The sequence below is a fragment of the Choloepus didactylus genome, chromosome 8, assembly GCF_015220235.1.
Source record: "Choloepus didactylus isolate mChoDid1 chromosome 8, mChoDid1.pri, whole genome shotgun sequence".
Taxonomy (NCBI): domain Eukaryota; kingdom Metazoa; phylum Chordata; class Mammalia; order Pilosa; family Megalonychidae; genus Choloepus; species Choloepus didactylus.
In genome coordinates this window covers 101,126,278-101,144,375 of record NC_051314.1, presented here as the reverse complement: position 1 = coordinate 101,144,375, position 18,098 = coordinate 101,126,278, and the positions used below count along the sequence as shown (strand labels likewise).

General features: G+C 35.3%; 1 protein-coding gene and 1 pseudogene across 5 annotated transcripts in view; one reads left to right on the top strand and one right to left on the bottom strand.

The window, feature by feature from the left end:
* RESF1 (retroelement silencing factor 1) overlaps nt 1–11,866 on the top strand; it is a 28,530-nt gene extending 16,664 nt beyond the window's left edge. For 3 of the 5 annotated variants that reach the window (XM_037845619.1, XM_037845618.1, XM_037845620.1), the window contains 3 exons: nt 1,391–6,926; nt 8,164–8,247; nt 11,125–11,866. In XM_037845619.1, the coding sequence (XP_037701547.1) occupies nt 1,448–6,926; nt 8,164–8,247; nt 11,125–11,288 (5,727 nt within the window). In that variant the 5' untranslated portion in view covers nt 1,391–1,447 and the 3' untranslated portion in view covers nt 11,289–11,866. Of the gene's footprint in view, nt 1–1,390; nt 6,973–8,108; nt 8,248–11,124 lie in introns of those variants that run through there. The other 2 variants (XR_005218298.1, XM_037845621.1) reach the window with 2 other exon arrangements.
* Nucleotides 11,867–15,636: 3,770 nt separating this feature from the next.
* Nucleotides 15,637–16,532, bottom strand: LOC119541514 (annotated as a pseudogene).
* Between the last annotated feature and the right edge of the window lie 1,566 nt (nt 16,533–18,098).

The following is an 18,098-nucleotide window of genomic DNA, read 5'->3' as shown; positions in this document are numbered from 1 at the left end:
AGTTTATTTCTGCTCATTTTCTTTTTTGGGTTAATTTGCTGTTCTTGTTCTTATTTCTTGAGATAAATATGGAGATTATTTTCCAACCTTCCCTCTTTTTTTAAACATGCATTTAATGTTATAACTTATTCTTAAGTTATATGGAAGTGCATTGCTTATTTACTGATTATTTGGCAATTTTCTGCTTATCTTTTTTCCTGTAATTTCTAGATTAATCTCACTGTGAATTAATTTGAATTATTTTAATCCTTTGAAATGTGAGATTTGCTTTATGGCCCGATCATATGGTAAATATTGCTGAAAATTCTGTATACATTTGGAAAGATTGTATATTCTGCCTTTATTGGGTGTATTATTCATGTGTTTATGAAATTGAGTTTAATTTTGTTATTTAAATAATATTTTAAAAGTTCTGTTGTGGTGGTATATACTATAAAATTTCCCATTTTAACAATTTTTAAGTGTGCGATTCAGAGGTATTAATTACATTTACAGTGCTTTGTTATCATCACCACCATCTACTGCCAAAACTTTTTGATTGTCCCAAGCAGAGACTACTTAAGCAGTAACACCCCATTTCTTGTTCTCCCTGTAATCTACTTTCTTTCTCTATGAATTTGCTTATTCTAGGTATTTCATAACAGTGAAAGCATACAATACTTGCCCTTTTGTAACTGGTTTTTATTGCACTCAACATGATGTCTTCAAGGTTTACCCATGTTATTGCATACATCAAAACTGCATTCTTTTTAATGTCTGATTACATTCCATTGTATGGATATACCACATTTTGTTTATCTGTTCATCTGTTGGTGAACACTTGGTTTGCTTCCACCTTTTAGCTATTGTGAATGATGCTGCTGTAAACATTGCTGTGCAAGAATCTGAGGCCCTGTTTTCAATTCTTTGGGGCATATACTATAGAAGTGGGGTTCCAATTTTTTTTTTTTAAGATGGATTTTTATTTATGAATATGGCATTTGTTTATGTATGGAAGATTACTGAAATATAAGGTAACATTAGATACCACTGTAGAGGGAGATATTGGGAAACAATAAGGACTTTTCCTATGTACTGTTTTGTTTTGTTTGAACTTTTTTTTTTTTTTCAGTGAACGTGGGTTACTTTGAATAAAAAAATAGTTTAAGTAAGTAGAAGCAGAAAGTAATTGCCACTTAAACATACAAAACAGAATGCCAGCTGTATTGTGTACAGTGAATTTCTATTATTGACATTTGTCTCATTTATTGTTGCATTTCTTCCATTGCTAGTTACTCTTCCCCAAATTAAAGATGAGGTTTTGTCTAGTATGAGGTCTCAAGAATTATGATGATAGAAGTTCTGTCTGTGCAAAGCAACTCTTTGATAAAAGATCTTTAATTTCTTCCAGGTTACTGACATCCAAAACAACTGATTTTTAATACCTTGCTTCTACACCAAATCAACGATGAACTGGAATGAAAAACCAGAAAGTGTTACATTGCCACCACCGTATCCTAAAAGCCAAGCATCTTTTTTGCACCAGCCTTTAATAAACCCACTTAACTCGGTATCTCAAAGTTCTTTTAACTATGCTGGAAGTAAACAGGAAGCATGCATGTATTCCATTAATTCAAATCCAATTTCACAGCCAGTGCACAACATCAGAAATTATAAAACTCAACAAATCCCTGTTTCTGAAATGCATGATGAAACAGTTGTGGCCTCACAAACTTCAGTTGAAAGAATAACATATACAAATGTTAAGGGACACAAACAACTAAATCATAATTTACACACATCTTCAGGAGTTACAGAAAATGCGTGGATGAACTCAACAACGAGGAATCCTCTGCTTTCTCATACAGGGATAACTGTATCAAACCAGGCTGGTTTTGGAGATAATATGCCCAATATACATGCACTACAGAATCAATTTGTAACATCAGGTACCTATTCTATGGAGCTACAAATTGCCCCTTCTAATTCTGTAAGGGTTCCTGTAACTTATCAAGGAAATCAAAGATTTAACCCATCTTTTTCAGAGCAACAGGTTGAGTGGGCACAAAAGTATACATCTGATGGACTGACTTTTCCCAGACCGCTTCCAAATCAGTACTGTTTTTCACAGCAAAGTTATTTGCAAGATCCTACTATTCAGAAACAAAACCCCATGGCATCTACATCATTACAAGTTAAAAATAATCAGTTTCCAAATCCTGCACTGTCTTTACGGTTACAGCAAAATGCAACTCTACAGTCACATCAATATGCCTTTACTCAAACTGACAGTAGACGCCTTCCTAGTTATGACTGTCAGTATGCAAGTCAGCCTTTGCAAAGTACTCAGCATGTTGTCAAACACTTGGCTGTGGAAGTTCCTTGGAATCAAGAAACGCACTTACCTAAAAAAAAAAGGGAAAACTTTTATAGAGGCTTTCAACAGCAATGGCGTACTCCTAATGAAAAAGTCAGCATGGTTGGAAATTCATGTAATATGAAAGAAAATGCCAATATTAGATCTTCTGTGGATGGTGTGCAGCGTCTTGCTCAAAATAATCAAGATAAAAGAATAGACTCTTGCAATCCAACTTCAAATCAAGTACTGGACACAAATGTTACAAAAGAAAATTTAGTGAAGGATATTAAAGCATTAGTAGAAATGAAAAGGAAGTTTTCGGAACTTGCAATGAAAATTAAGATAAAGAAGGATCTTTTGATGGCAGCAGGTTGTCATAAAACAAGTAATACCCCTCGTAGTGAATCAGTTCAGAATTCTGAATTGTCTCTGAAGCAAAGTGCCAAAATGCAATGTGGACCACAGGCAACCCCAGTAACTCTAGAGATTTCAGAGGATAAACCACAAAGAGTGATGGAATCTGCAGAAAAAACAAATAAAACACACTGTACCTGGACTTCCAACATTCAAGAAATTAATTGCAGAAAATTTAACCAAGTCAATTCCATTTTACCAAATTCTTTCTGTTCAGAAAAGTTGCCAATGCCGGACCGGTTTAATGATTTGAAAGTTTCGCCTTCTTTGAAGGCACCAGTTGTTGACACAACTCAGACAACATTGAATAACACCGAATTTTCATCAGAAAATTTTGTCAGAGGTGAACAAAATTGGCCAACAAATTCTGAAACAATTTCTTGTTCCCAGTCAACACCCTTTGAGGAATGCACTTTAAAACATCCAAACAAAAATCCACTGCTTCTCAAGCTCCTCGAGTCAGAAGATAAAACGCCGAAAAAATTCTTAAAAGATGCTAGTGAAATTATTCGGGATTCTAAACCGAACTGTTTTGAAATGAATCAGAGGACCCAAATCACTGGTAACGAACGAAACTTGAAAACCATGGAAAGTACTTCTGATATCAATGGCAAGGTTTCAGACAACTCTTTTGGCCTTGACCATCAATCCTCAACAAATGGAATGTCTTGTAAAACAGACAATCGCTGTTCCATGGAATTGCTAGCAACATGTCTTTCCCTGTGGAAAAAGCAACCATCAGAACTTACAGAAGAAAAACTGTGTAAGGAGTCAGGGATAAACACAATAGCAGTTGGAAAGCCTAAACCTGTAGAAGTCATCTGTGGTAAGAGTCCTTGGGCAGTTGTGGGGAATTCTCAGAATAAAACCATAAAAAGCTCACAAGAAACAGCTTCGTCAGCAGTAGTGCAGAACTATGAGTCTTCAGGTACAAATACAACAAAAGGACCAGAACTGCAGGTTGCTGTAGTGCCACCCTTAATTCTTTTAGATGTGAACACATTATCTGTCAAGGGATTAACACCTGAAGCTTTACCTGAAACAGTGTATCCAGTTATTAAAGAAGGTAGTGTTTGTAGCTTACAAGATCAACTAGCAGAAAATACAACATTAACAGGTTCTTTGAAAGCTGATGCTGATGGTCCTGTGGCAAGTACTACATCATCAACCAAGATTTTCCCATTAACTCAGAAAGAAAAGCAGAATGAATTGACTAATGACAATTCAGAAGGATCACCTAATGCTAGTCAGGGAAAGCACATCAAATCAGAACCAGATGTCCACTCTCTTGCGAGTACAGATACATCAGTCTGCCTGGATTTGAGTGATAATCAGCAAGTCTTGTGTAAGGACAGTACCCCTGTGAGTGATGGTGACATGTTACAGATTGCCAGTATCTGTTCTCTTGTTGAAAGTGATACGTCCTATAATTCCCAAATAGCAAAGATGTTTGACTCTCCTCCTTTGAAAAAGGTTGAGCCACAGAAACTTGCTCTCTCCAATCACCAAGTGATAAATAGTGGACAAGAAAAAGAACAATTTGATAAAAATATTGAAAATAAAGACTTTGATTTTCAAAAAGAGAAATTTGTACAGTCCATACATGTTTCACCAAAAATAGCCGATCTTGCAAAGTCATTGCAATCTCCAGAATCCTCAGCTTTGAAGTGTGTTGATGCAAATAGAAGTATTCAAGTAGAACACAAAATGGAGTTTATCATTAAAAAGGAGATAACCAGTGTCTGTTCCCTTGTTGAAAGTGATACGTCCTATAATTCCCAGATAGCAAAGATGTTTGATTCTCGTCCTTTGAAAAAGGTTGAGCCACAGAAACTTTCTCTCTCCAATCATCAAGTGATAAATAGTGGACAAGAAAAAGAACAATTAGATAAAATTACTGAAAAAGACTTTGATTTTCAAAAAGAGAAATTGGTACAGTCCACACATGCTTCACCTAAAATAGCCGATCTTTCAAAGTCATTGCAACCTCCAGAATCATCATCTTTGAAGTATGTTGATGTGAATAAGGGTATTCAAGCAGAGCATAATTTGGAATGTGTCGTTAAAAACAAGAGCAGGACTACTGATAGGTGTTATTCATTACCTACTTTGCAGAAGGAAATTTATCTTCAAAACACTGATGCATCCTATAATTATATTCTCCAAGATCCTATAGGCAATGAGATTTCCAGCGATAAGACATCCGACGTATACCTATGTGATCAACTGTCGGAACTTTTAAAAGAGTTTCCTTATGGCATTGAAGCGGTAAACACACATGATGGTTCTGTGGGCCAACAAACAACAGACCAAATATCAAAAAAAGCTGAAACTACTGATAAAACCAGTTGTGACTCCAAAGGCTCAACTGACCAAATACAGATTACAATATTAAGCTCAGAGCAAATGAAAGAATTATTTCCTGAACAGGATGAGCAACCGCGTGACACAGAGATTCCAGCAACTTCTCAGATGGAGAAACCTGTCACAAAAGTAGGGAGTCAGAGTGATCCCCAAGCACAGACAGAAGGAGAAAGTTGTGATTCAGTACTGCCAGACTCAGAGAAAGATGACATCCACTGCTGTGCACTGGGTTGGCTCTCTATGATTTATGAAGGAGTACCCCAATGTCAGTGCAATGCCACTGAGACCTCACCTTCAGAGAAAGAAAAAAAGGAAGACCAGTGTTCCTCTTTGGAGACCAACAGTTGTAAAGCAGAGACAACTTCTAATAGAGGTGTCCCTACTGTTGAACATACGAGTACTCCAAATAACAATTTGAGGTTTCCTCTTACGCATCTAGATAAGAAAAAGCATTTTCCTGCAACGGAACAAAGTAAAAATACAAAAGATAAATTCAGAACAAAACATAGCTCAGTAAGGATAGAGCAAGAATTATCTGGTCAATCGTTATCTAAAAGTGATAAAAAACTAGACTCCTTTCCCCACCCTCAAAAAAGAAAACAAAAACTGAAATTCCATGAGGTAACCTTTAACTCCAGTAATAAGATGATGAAGTTTTATGACCAACATTCTCAAGAGAGCCTGCAGAGGAAACATACAGCACAAATTGTACATCCACTAAAACCCAAGACTGCTTTAATGGCAAATAAAGATCTTCATGGGAAGAATAAGAATGGTTCTTCGAAACAATCAATATTACCAGAAAAGATTAAATTTAAAGTAGATGTCTCCAGATATAAACTTTTGAAAAAAAGGAAGTTAGACCTAGGGGCCACAGTTGATAGTGAAATAAAGAAAAAGAAACTTGATAAACAGGAACAGAATGAAAATGTGGGAAGTACATCCAAATTATGTAATACTTTGTCAAATCCAAGTGAAAAAACCAGTATTAAAGAAAAGACAGTATCATTAGAAGTGAAGATCACAAACCTGGAAATTAACGTGCCCAAAAATTTAATGAAATCTTCCAATGCAAATACTAAGTCCTCAGACTTGAAGGATGTTTCATGTAAAATTAATAGAGTTGTAATATCAAAGGAGTGTTTACAAAGGCAGAAGCATAAAGAAGTGATGGGTAACAAAGCACCAAAGAATAGTTGTGTAATTGAGAAAATGAAAAACATAGCAATTGATTCTGAGTACATGAAACCCAGTAAACTTTCCAAGCAAATAGAAACTTGTGGGAAATCGAATGAGAGGAACAGTAGCAGTGCACAGACTGCTAAAGAATCATTAAACTTAAACCATGTTAAAAACCTTAAAACCCACCTTGCTGAGGACTCGAAAATACACACTTCTCGAAATGTTAAAGGAAAAGTTGTTGGAAAGCAGCCTGATAAAAAATGTCTTGATAAAACCAAATTAGACAAAAATTTAACCAGTATAAATAATGAAGCCAAATTCAACCAAATGTGTCACCAAACAAAGAATCAAGGGAAACCCTATCTGAACAGAGTTGCATTTAAATGCACTGAACGGCAAAGTCTTTATCTCACAAAATTAGATGATTCTCCCAGGAAGCTTAATCAAGATAAAAAGAAGAGCCGGGAAGAGAAATCCAAGAGTGTTTTACCTCTGAAAGATACCACAGAAAAACCAGGAATGCTGCAGTTTAAATTATGCCCAGAAGGGCTGCTTAATGATACAAACCAGGTTGAAGAACAGAAGGATCTGAAGCTCTGTCCTAGGAAGGAACAAGCACCTGTACAAGGTCCAGTATAATTTTCTTGATGATGTCTACAAGATTGTACCTGTAGGTCAGTAAGTGGGTTAGCACCTCTCATGTTATCTGGACTGGTGCAAAAAAAATTGGAGTGTGTTTTGCCTTTACCTGTATTTGTTTTTCTCAGTAAATTGTTGCTTTATTGGGCATTATTTGTTTAAATTGTAATAAATTAATAGTGGTACACAAAAGAGTAGTGTGTACAACGTGTATAACAATAATGTTTGCCAAATGCACGTACTTCATTTTATACCAAGAAGCTTATATTGTGCAAAGCATTCTTTGTGGTTAGTTAGAAAAGTGTCGAGTATTAATTGTACTAAGAGCCTGAGTTTTGTTGATTTTCCTCTGAACTTTGTAATTTCAAAGCCCCATGAGTTTGAAAATTTTTGTCTAAATAACAGAACTATGTAATGATTATTAGTGAAAATCTTTTTTAGTTCACATAGAAAATATTGATCTTGTTATTTTTATTGCTGAAGTTAAAATGGTGACGTGTAGTCTACTCATGAAAAGTGAGGATTGTAGAAACAGTATTGTCCAGTGTTAAATTGCGTCTCTAAAGCTATAATGGCAAACGAGTATTGGGTAGCATAATGATAGAATTCTCAAATGGTAGTACAGGAAGGAAGTAGAAAATAGATGATTAATTACTTGTGGTAGTAAGAGGACATTTATGGGTTGTGGCTATTATATATGAAAAGTACTGTATTGAGAAACAGACTGGAAAACTAAAGGATTTGAATGAAAATCTTGGTGCTTTGCTTTCCGAACTTTCTTTGGGGTACATAAGCTACAATATAGACAGTGTACTTATCTTGGAAAGTAATAGGGACATATGATTACAAAATTCATGTTTAAAAAAATGGGTGATAATGACTAGTTCTTTTCAACTGGATTGTGAGTCATGGGTGTTAAGAGAGTATTGGAGGTGGATGGGGCAGTGTGAGTGACTTTATCTTATATGCCCTTAAATACTTTGATATATCAGTATTTAGCCTGGGTGGGGGAAGCATGACAGAGTGAAGATAAACTTTTAAAGCAACTCATTTTTCAGGTGTTGAGATATTCAAGCATTTCTAATGGTCCTTTTTTGGGATTATGTTATATATGAATATATCTGGTCCCCTAAAATCTATTTTAGGCTTACATGATTTTCTTTCATTGTAGTACTAAAAGAGATGGGTAACAATATCTAAAGATCTGAAAATGAATATTTAACTAGTTTCAGGAATAAAAAGTACAAAAGAAGCCTGGCTAAAATCTGTTCCCCTGGAGAAAAGGATGCTGGAAACCAAGCAAGAAATAGGTAAGATGTTCATTTATTTAAACATTTATTTTATTTACACTGCCGCTCATTGTCACATAAGGGGGCTTGTGATCATGAAACTATTATTAAGTATGATTTTTAATCCATGTTTGCTTTTCATCATTCATTGTTTGGTGTATATCGGTAGAGGGACAGTCTATTTTCTCTCAGCCTATGGAGAAGGAAGCTGTCATCTATTTCCTTTTAATAAGAAAATAAAGCTCAAAACAATGGGTTAGATATGGATTTGCAAACGTTTTCTGTAAAGGTCTAGACAGTACATATTTTAAGTTTTGCAGGTCATAAGGTCTCTTTACTGAGTACTCCACTGACTTTGTAGCAGGAAAATGGACATGGATAATAAATATTTAAATGAATGGGAATGTGGCCGTTTTCCCATAAAATTTTATTTACCGAAACAGACTGCAGGCTGGATTTGGCCTGCAGGGCATAGTTTGCCAACCCTTAGGTTAGAGTGTTTATATGGTATTTCATTCAATCCTCAAAACAGTTTTGGAGAGGCTATTCTCATTTTATAGATGAGAGGTTGACTCATTTTGAAACTGAACAAAAGCAGTGGGTTCTCTGCTCTGTGCGTACAACAGCCAATCCATGACACCAGGGTTTCAAAGAGAGAAAGAATTTAATGCTATGGGTGAAGTAGGAGATCAGATGGCCTATTGGCCCCAAAATCCGTCTCCCCAAGTCTAAGGAGTTCAGGGTTTTTACAGATTCAAGCAAGGGGAGATGACATTGTTACCATTGTAATATCAAGCATAAACAGGACCGAGAGAAGGCTAGAATAACCATTACAATAGAAAGGATAAACAGGCCTGAGATAAGACTGTAATAACCATTACAATAGTAAGTATACACAAGGCTGAGACCTGCTGGGAATGAGCATTATAATAAGTATAAACAATATAGTTGAATTTCAGTAATTTCAGATATTAACTTCTGCTATTCTACAATATAGAAAGAAAAACATGTATTTTAATGATTCAATTATCATAGTCATTTGTTAATTCTTAATTTAGTCAAATTGTAACTGAGAAATTAACATTGCTGGTAATTGAGTAGAGATGAATGCAGTAACCCCTCTTTGAAGTCCATTAGGTTTAGAATTTGAGAGTTATTTTGATGGTTAATGAAAGACTGATATTATTAGCTGAATTCCTTTTGCAGAAAAGGTTTTGGATGGGGGGGCAGAGCTTTTAAAGTATCCAATTTAATTAGTGGAATGAATGCATTTTGTTTATTATGGATTAAGAAGCATAAACTAATTTTGTTTTGGTTAATTGAATAGACAAAGACATGGGTTCAGTGTCAATTGAAACTGGAGACAAACAATTTCAATAAAAGCAACAATAAAGAGAAGCACATTTTAAAAAAACTACAGAAATATACCAAAGGAGGGAAGAGAGTTCAAAACAAATAAACATAAATAGGTATGTAGCAATTGAGTCTTGTACTCACTGAAGCATGCATGTAGGAAAAAAAAGGTGCATCAAAGAGAGAAGGTGCTTTAAATCAGAATAGGAAAGCAACTGAAGGAAAGAACTGAAGCGGTGAGAAATATGAAACTAGAGAAAATAAAAACACTTCTAAAGTTGGGACACATGAAACCAAAATTAAAGAGATGGAAATGGACATGAGATTGGGGCAAGCCCCTGGAAACGGGAGACAAAAATACTAAATCAATGAAAAAGTTAGAGGTGTATTTGGAATCTGAACCCAACAATATTTAAAAACACAGACTCACAGATTGGCTAAATGTCAGACATAAAGACAGCCACAAACAGGATGAGCAATACACAGTTAAGATGGGACACAGGCATTTGGAATCATGATGAAAAAGAAGCATCAAGGCACAAGCACAATGCGATATGAAGCAGTTTGAGAGAAAAGAAAACCAGTAGTCATAGAGATATGTAAAAATACGATAAGACTCAAAGGTGAAGAAAGAAAATGAGGTGGTCCAAATGGGCCATCAGCTTGGCTATTAAAAGACATGACAGGGCAAATGAAATTGGCTCTGGGAAAGAGTGAAAGACAACATACAGTTAAGATGAAAGGCTTGAGAACTGTGAACCAGTAGAAGGTGAGACAAAAACATGTCATGTACTCAAAAAACAGCTGTAAGAAAACATTTTAGATAGTATATCTGGAATTGGTAGGAAAGGTTGAAATCTGGTTGGAGCAAATTGTGAAATAATCAGGGCAAAGTAAAGAGAGTTAAGGAAGGAGTGATAGAATCCAGTGTCAGAATCCATAAATAAGTTGCATTGGAGAGCAACTTAGAGACCCACCTTCGGCTTCAGCATTACTAAAAACTTGGAAGTAAGGAAGTGGAAGTAGAAAAAGACTTGAATTTGAAACAGACATTCAGGCTAAGGACACAGTATTCTACTGAATTGTAACCTAAGACCACACCCACATATTAAAGGAAAAAGAAGACAGCATTATCAAGAAAGGAGTGGCTAGAGCAGGAATGAAAAGTATGGGGAGGATGAAACACACGAAAGTAGGAAAAACTAGGCCCATCAAAAGAAGGATAGTGAGGCTAAGGCAATGCTAAAAGGGTCTTAAGAATAAAGCATGCAAATGGTAAAACATTTTATTGAGCAAAGGTAAAAGGTAGATAAGAACAGCCCTGGGCAATGAAAATGGGGATGAGAGTAAAAAACAGCCCCAGAGGAGAGGCAGGATGTCATGTGTGGTAAAAGAGCTATCATTTGAAAAGTTTTTGACTCCTTGCTCTAATTTCCTCTCCCCAAAATAGGCCAGCAGTGATCAATGCATATATATTTTTTCCCTCTTGATTTTATTTGGTCACACCTAACATTAAGGTTCATAAAGGATATGTTGTTTCCTTAGATAACAGTGTTTTGCCTAATCCAAGACTCTTCAAAAGAAGCACCAGTGCAGATGGATTTGAGACACTGCAAAACCCAGTAAAAGATTCAAAAGCGATGTTTCAAACCTACAAAAGGATGTACATGAAGAAAAGCAGAAGCTTGGATAACAGTCCTTTAAAGTGATTATAAAACATGGTTGTGTTATTGTCCTTGGAAAATTTCTCATTTTCTGTTCAGAATTTTTTTTTTTCCTTTTTTTTTGGAAATAGAGTTGCCAAGGTGTGAAGCATTCTCTGTCAGAGAGAGGAGGGCTGCTTAGGTTATGTATTTGATTGAAATTTAATTAAAATGTCTTGAGAACCTTGTTTTTGGATCAGCAGGTATAAAAAATAGATAGTATTTGTCAGGAAGACCATAAGGTATTTGAACTTCTGCATTTTTGAACTAAGTTTACTATTTTTTATTATTTTGAAATGCTAACTATCCATCCTGAGGGAGAACAGACTTCCTCACAAAGGACTTGTTTATTTTAACTGGGACTGTAAATATATATATATATTTTGAGCTACATTAGCAAAATTTATTTTTTAAAAATATGCACTGTGAATATCAAAGTATATTCTCAAGTATTTTATACCTAATTGCGAACTTTTTTTTCAGAAGTTTTGTTTTTTCACTTGTTAAACTGAACATAATTTTTGGATAATGTTTAAGCATTACTTTTCATACTTGAAATAAAAAATTTATTTTTTAAGAAATTACATTTGAGTAATGGTTTATTTGTTTTTGGTATTTTCATCACAACAGGACACATTTAGGAAAGATGTTTTATAAAGCTGAAATGTCATGCTGTCACAAGTAGATATATTCAGATTGCATTAAAAGAATTTTTTTTACTAGATTCAGCAAAGTGCATGAAAGTACTCAGGGTAAGATACAACCATTTATATGTTTCTAGGTTGTACTTTATGACTACTAGAAAGAAATATGACAATTTTATAAAATCTTTATAAATATATATAGATAGTGCCCATTTAAAAACTACATTATTAAGGGAAGTAGGACTTCAGGAAATACTTTGTGCTCACAAAATGTTAAGCAGCATGTTTCCATGGGAAAGTTTTGCTATGCTTATCTTGAATGTTTGATGGCTTAATACCAATAAAAAATTCAATCAGAAAAGCAGCGGTGGGTAAAATTGTTGGTGCCTTAGCCCAAATCAAAGGTAGGCCCCCAAACTATATTAATAGTCATTATATTCTTCACTACCAAGAACTCCAGAAGTTTTTCTTTTTAAGCCTCAATGTCCTTGATGATGCAGTAAAAGTTTTTAATCTCTATTCTTCAGTACACATCTTTTAAATATTCTGGATGATGAAATAGGAAGTACATATAAAGAACTTCTGTTTCATACCAGAAGACTGTGAAGCAGAGAGATGCAGAACTATTTTTGGTGTGCTGGTGATCTTGAAAAGCATTTGTGCAGTTGTAAACCGAACTAGTTGCTTTATCATGGGACATCATTGTTACTTAAAAGAATGATTGACAAACTGGTTATTCAGTCTTGGATATTTGGCGGATGTTTTCTCAAGCAAACCTAAGTATGCTTGTTACTTGAAGGAAAATAAAAATGTTTCTTGTCAATAATAAAATTTGAACTTCCCAACAAAAATTAGAATTTTGAGAGATGTTCTATCTGAAAGTTACCCAGTGCTTAAAGACTTCTGATGAGATCAGTGGAGGATATTAATGAATGTAATTTTTTTTGGATATTGTATACTGAAATGTGTCAGCATTGGGAAGAGCTGCATAAACTCTGAATCAGTATTTTCCGATAACCAGTGCAAAGTGATAAAAGATCCACTTGAAGTGCAAGATAGACTGAGGATTCTAATATAACAGTGCAAAAGGTTTGTTGTGGTTTCAGCTTCCACATTGCAACCTACCTTTAGGAACCTACTACTTCTCAGCTTTTGCTCTAATGTAGAAGATAGGCATGATTATCCAAAACAGCAGCACAACAGACTGATTGTACAAGCAGAGAGGAGAATTTAGCAGTATGCTGTTAAGCCAGATTTGCATAAATGTAAAACAGTACTACTTTTCTCAAGATTTTTTGTTTTAGAAAAGTTAATTTTAATAAATGCTGTTTATGTCATCATGTACTGTGTTTATTTTTATGTGAATTAAAGATTTTTTTTTAATTTCTCAATTTTTCTCAAAATTTCTAATGGGGTAAGTATTGATAATAGTACCCATATAAATAGGATCTCTTGGGGCTTCTCAATTTTTAAGTCTTAAAGGGATTCTTAGACCAAAAGATTTGTATGCTTTGATGAATTTTTCTTTTCATCCCGTTTTCCAACTTTTGGGTGTTTTGCACTACTTTCTGGGAGATGTTCTCATTTTTTTTTTCCTGTATTTTTTTAAACTTTTTATTTTGAAATAATTTTAAGTTTACAGGACAATTGCAAAAATAATACAAAACCCATAAAGAGAATGGGAGATGTCCTCAATTTTATCTTTCAAATATATTGAGGTTTTTCATTGCTGCTGCCACATTTTAATATCCTAGAGCCCCCTTTCTGTGGCTCTGAATGCCCCCTTTTTATAGCATCCATTGTTTAATGCTTGCAGTGCCTTATCCTTATGAGACTATTAATGATTTTAAGTTTGTGTTTCCTGTGTAATTTCTTTTCAATAAATTTGTTTTCATCTGTCCTTCATATTAGAAGCTTTTCTCAGATGTCTGGTGTTCCTTGGTTGCCAATTATACTTAAGAATGGATAATTTTAAAACTTACTTACTGGAATCTCTGAATCTGTGAATGGGAATTGGCCACTCTAATCTTCAAAGAAGGGTAATCTGACTTTTTTTGTTGGGTAACCCGTAACAGTGTCTTAAAAGGTATATCAGATTCCACCAACCCTTTAATCCCCAGCATTTGGGGTCAAGATTTTGTTAACAGGGCTTATTTCTGAAGTCAGGGAAGAGTGTTAGGGATATCCTTATTTTCCAGTATGCATAGGTTCATGTAATATCCCCTGTATTTGGTATGTACAGTAGCCCATAGTAGTGTAGTATATATACTAAACTTTTATTTCTTGTATATCCCTCAGCTCAGAGACCCTTTTAACATTTCTGTGAGCTAATCTCCAGTCGTATGCCAAGGTGGGGGATGGACAGTCACTGGGTTGTACAGCGTGGGGAAAGGATCTGAAGAAAATTTCCCATTTTGTTGTTGAGGTGAAATTCACGTAATTTACAAACAACCGTTTTAAATGTATTCACTTCAGTGGCAGTGTATTCACAATGTTGTGCAACCACAGCTTCTCTAGTTTCAAAATTTTTTCATCATTCCAAGAAAAGACCCTGTTCACATTAAGTAATGACCCCTATTGTCGTCTTCTCTACCCCATGGTAACCACTAGTCTCCTCTCTTGTCTCCATGGATTTGTCTATTCTGGATGGATCATGTAAAAGGAGTCACACAATATTTGACCTTTTATGTCTGGCTTCTTAATGTTTTTGAGGTTCGTCCAAGTTATAGAATGATCAGTATTTTGTTCCTTTTTATGGCTTAATATTCCAGTGTATTCATGTACCACAATTTGTTGATCCGTTCATCCATTAATGGCCATTTGGATTGTTTCCACCCTTTGGCTATTACCAATAATGTTGTTATAAACTTTTATGCGTAAGTTTTTGTGTGACATAAGTTTTCATTTCTCTTGGTTGTTGATTGTCTACCTTGCAACTCTGTTGAATTCCTTTATTAGGTCTGGTAATATTTTTGTAATATGCAAATAATATAGTTTACCTTTCCAGTTTGGATGCTTTTAATCTTTTTCTTCCCTGATTGCTCTAAGATGGTTGAATAGCAGTGCTATTCCTTGTTTTCTGAGTGTTTGTATCATGAAAGTTTGAATTTTGTCAAATGCTTTTTCTGTGTATATTGAGATGATTGTGTGTTTTTTTCCCTTTGTTCTGTTAATTTGGTATATTGATTTATTTTCATAGGTTGAACCATCCTTGCATTCCTGGGATAAATTCCATTTGGTTGTGGTGTATAATCCTTTTAATGTTCTGCTGGACTGCATTTATATTCATTGGGAGATGTTAGTCTGTAGTTTCCTTCCTTGTATTTTTGTCTCACTTTGGTATCAGGGTAATGCTGGCTTCATAGACAAGAAGTGTGCCTTCCTCTTCAATATTTTAGAAGAGTTTGAGAAGAATTGGTGTTATTTCTTTTAACGATAGAATTCACAAGTGAACCTGGTCCTTAACTTTTCTTTGCTGGGAAGTTTTTTTTTTCCTCTAAGAGCGTCCTGCTTATTTATTGTTTTGCAGCAGAATGCTCAACATAAAACATAATTGCAAATATCCAGCTGTGCAAAAGGAGGTGGTGCTTAAGTACAAATGGGAGACATAGTTTCTTTTTAAATAAATATTTAAACACAACTGAGGGTCCTACAAGCATTTGGATTCTACGTGATTCTCTTGGTTCCCATTTCTAGTAAGATGGACACAATTAGATGACTTTCTTCAATTCATCATATAGGACCAGCACAAAGGATCCACCCATGCCTCTGAGAACATTGGACCATGCATCCTTGAGGAAGGCTTTGCTACCTTCATCTTTGAAAATCTTCCTCCAGCAATCAGTGGTCTCACTAGACATGATGTCAGCTCCTTTGTGCCCAGACAGCATCATCCGCTGCGTCACAGTGTCAGAGGGGTAGGAGACCACACCAGCCACAGCTGTCACAGTGTGAGCGATCATCCGGCTCACCACAATGTATGTGTTCTTGGGGTCAGGGAGCATACCTTTGTCTGTATCATACATGCCAAAATAGGCTGCCCTGTAGATGATGTTGCCTTGCACAGAGACAAAGAAACTCTGGTATGGGCCTCGTATGCCATCAGACTTTGTGATTTTCACCATACAGTCTCCCAAGCGTTTGAATTCTCTTTCTGTGCCAGATTTTCCAACATCAGCCACCAAATAGGTTCTAGCAAAATCAAATGGGTAGACAAGGCAGAGAGAAGTGGCTCCAGCTGCCCCACTGGAGGCCAGGTTGCCAGCAAAATACCTCCAGAATTGTGTGTGCTTGTTGTCTAACCACCCAGAAACATGTGCTTATACTTATCCTTAAAGGCAAAGTTGAGGGCTTGGGTGGGGAAGTAGCAGATGATGTTGGCCAAGTTACCCTTGCAGAAGGAGAGAACGCCCTGCTCCTTGGGAATTCAGGCTATACAGTCTATGATGCCTTTGTACTGTTTGTCAGTGGCGATCTGTTTACTAGCCTGTTGTATCTGCAGTAGCTGCTTGACCCACTCGATGGGGGCCACGGCCATCTTGGAGATGGCGGTGGCAATGCTGCCCGCCACGAAGTCCTTGGCGAAGGAAATGGCCTGTTCCATCATGGCTGCAGAGCGGTGCAGGGCTGGGTAGAAGCACTGAGAGCCGGGAGGGTCGGGCCACTAGCTCATCATAGCTACCACCAGCACCAAAAAGGTACTGGGAAGTTTTTGATGACTGATTGAATGTTTTGTAATTGTTCTATTGAGAGTTTCTTTTTGAGTAAGTTTTAGTCATCTCTGTGTTTCTAGGAATTTCTCCATTTCATCTATATTATCCAGTTCTTTGGTGTACAATTGTTCTAGTATTCTCTTAATATCCTTTTAATTTCTGTAAGATTTGTAGTAATGTCCCCTGTTCATTTCTGATTTTAGTTATTTGTATCTTGTTTTGTTGTCAATCTAGCTAAAGGTTTGTAAATTTTTGTTTTTCAAAAAATCAACTTTGGTTTCGTTGATTCTGTTTTTTTCTATTCTCTATTTCATTTATCTCTGCTTCAATTATTTTATTCCTTCTTGCTTTGCTTTAGTTTGATCTTTTTCTAGCTCCTTCAAGTATAAAATCAGGTCGTTGATTTGAGATTTTTCTTCTTTTTCAATGTAGGTATTCATAGCTGTAAATTTCTCTTTCAGCACTGCTTTCACTTCACCCTTTGAGTATGCTGGGTTTAATTTTTATTTGTCACAAAGTATTTTCTAATTTCCCTAATGATTCTTCTTTAACCTATTAAGAGTGTGTTGTTTAATTTCCATGTATTTGCAGATTTTCCAGTTTTCCTTCTGTTATTAGTTTCTAGATTCATTCCATTGTGGTTAGAGATACTTTATGTGATTCTGAATTTATTGAGAAATGTTTTATGGCCTAAAAAACAGTTTATCTTGAGAATGTTCCATGTGCACTTGAGAAGAATGTATGCTCTGCTTTTGTTGGGTGCAGTGTTCTGTATATGTTTGTTAGGTCTAGTTGGTTTGTAGTGTTCTAGTCTTCTATTTCCTTATTGATCTTCTGTCTAGATGATCTATCCATTAATAATAAAGTCTTCAACTAGTATTGTAGAACTATGTATTTCTCCTTTGAATTCTGTCCATGTTTCTGCCATATGTTTTGAGGATCTGTTGTTTGACACATATGTTTATAATTGTTATATTTGCTTGATAAATTGAGGCTTTTAGCAATATAAAATATCTTTTGTCTCCTGTAAGAATTGTTTATTTAAAATCTATTTTTTCTGATATTTGTATAGCTCTCTTGGCTGCTATTTGCATGATATATCTTTTTCTTTCTTTGAGTCTTTGAGTCTAAAGTGAGTCTCTTTAACGAGCATATGGTTGGATCATGTTTTTTAAGTCCATTTTGCCAATTTCTTTCATTGGCGAGTTTAATCCATTTACATTTAATATGATCACTGATAATAATAACCAACTTCTGCCATTGTACTGTCTGTTTTCTATATGTCATATCTTTTTTATTCTTCATTTTGTCCAATATTGCCTTCTTCTGTGTTTTAATTGCATTTTTATCATGTATCATTTTGATTTTCTTTTAATTTCCATATATATGTGTGTATATATATTCACACACATACACATATATATATATACATACACACAGTTATTTTTTTAGTGGTGACC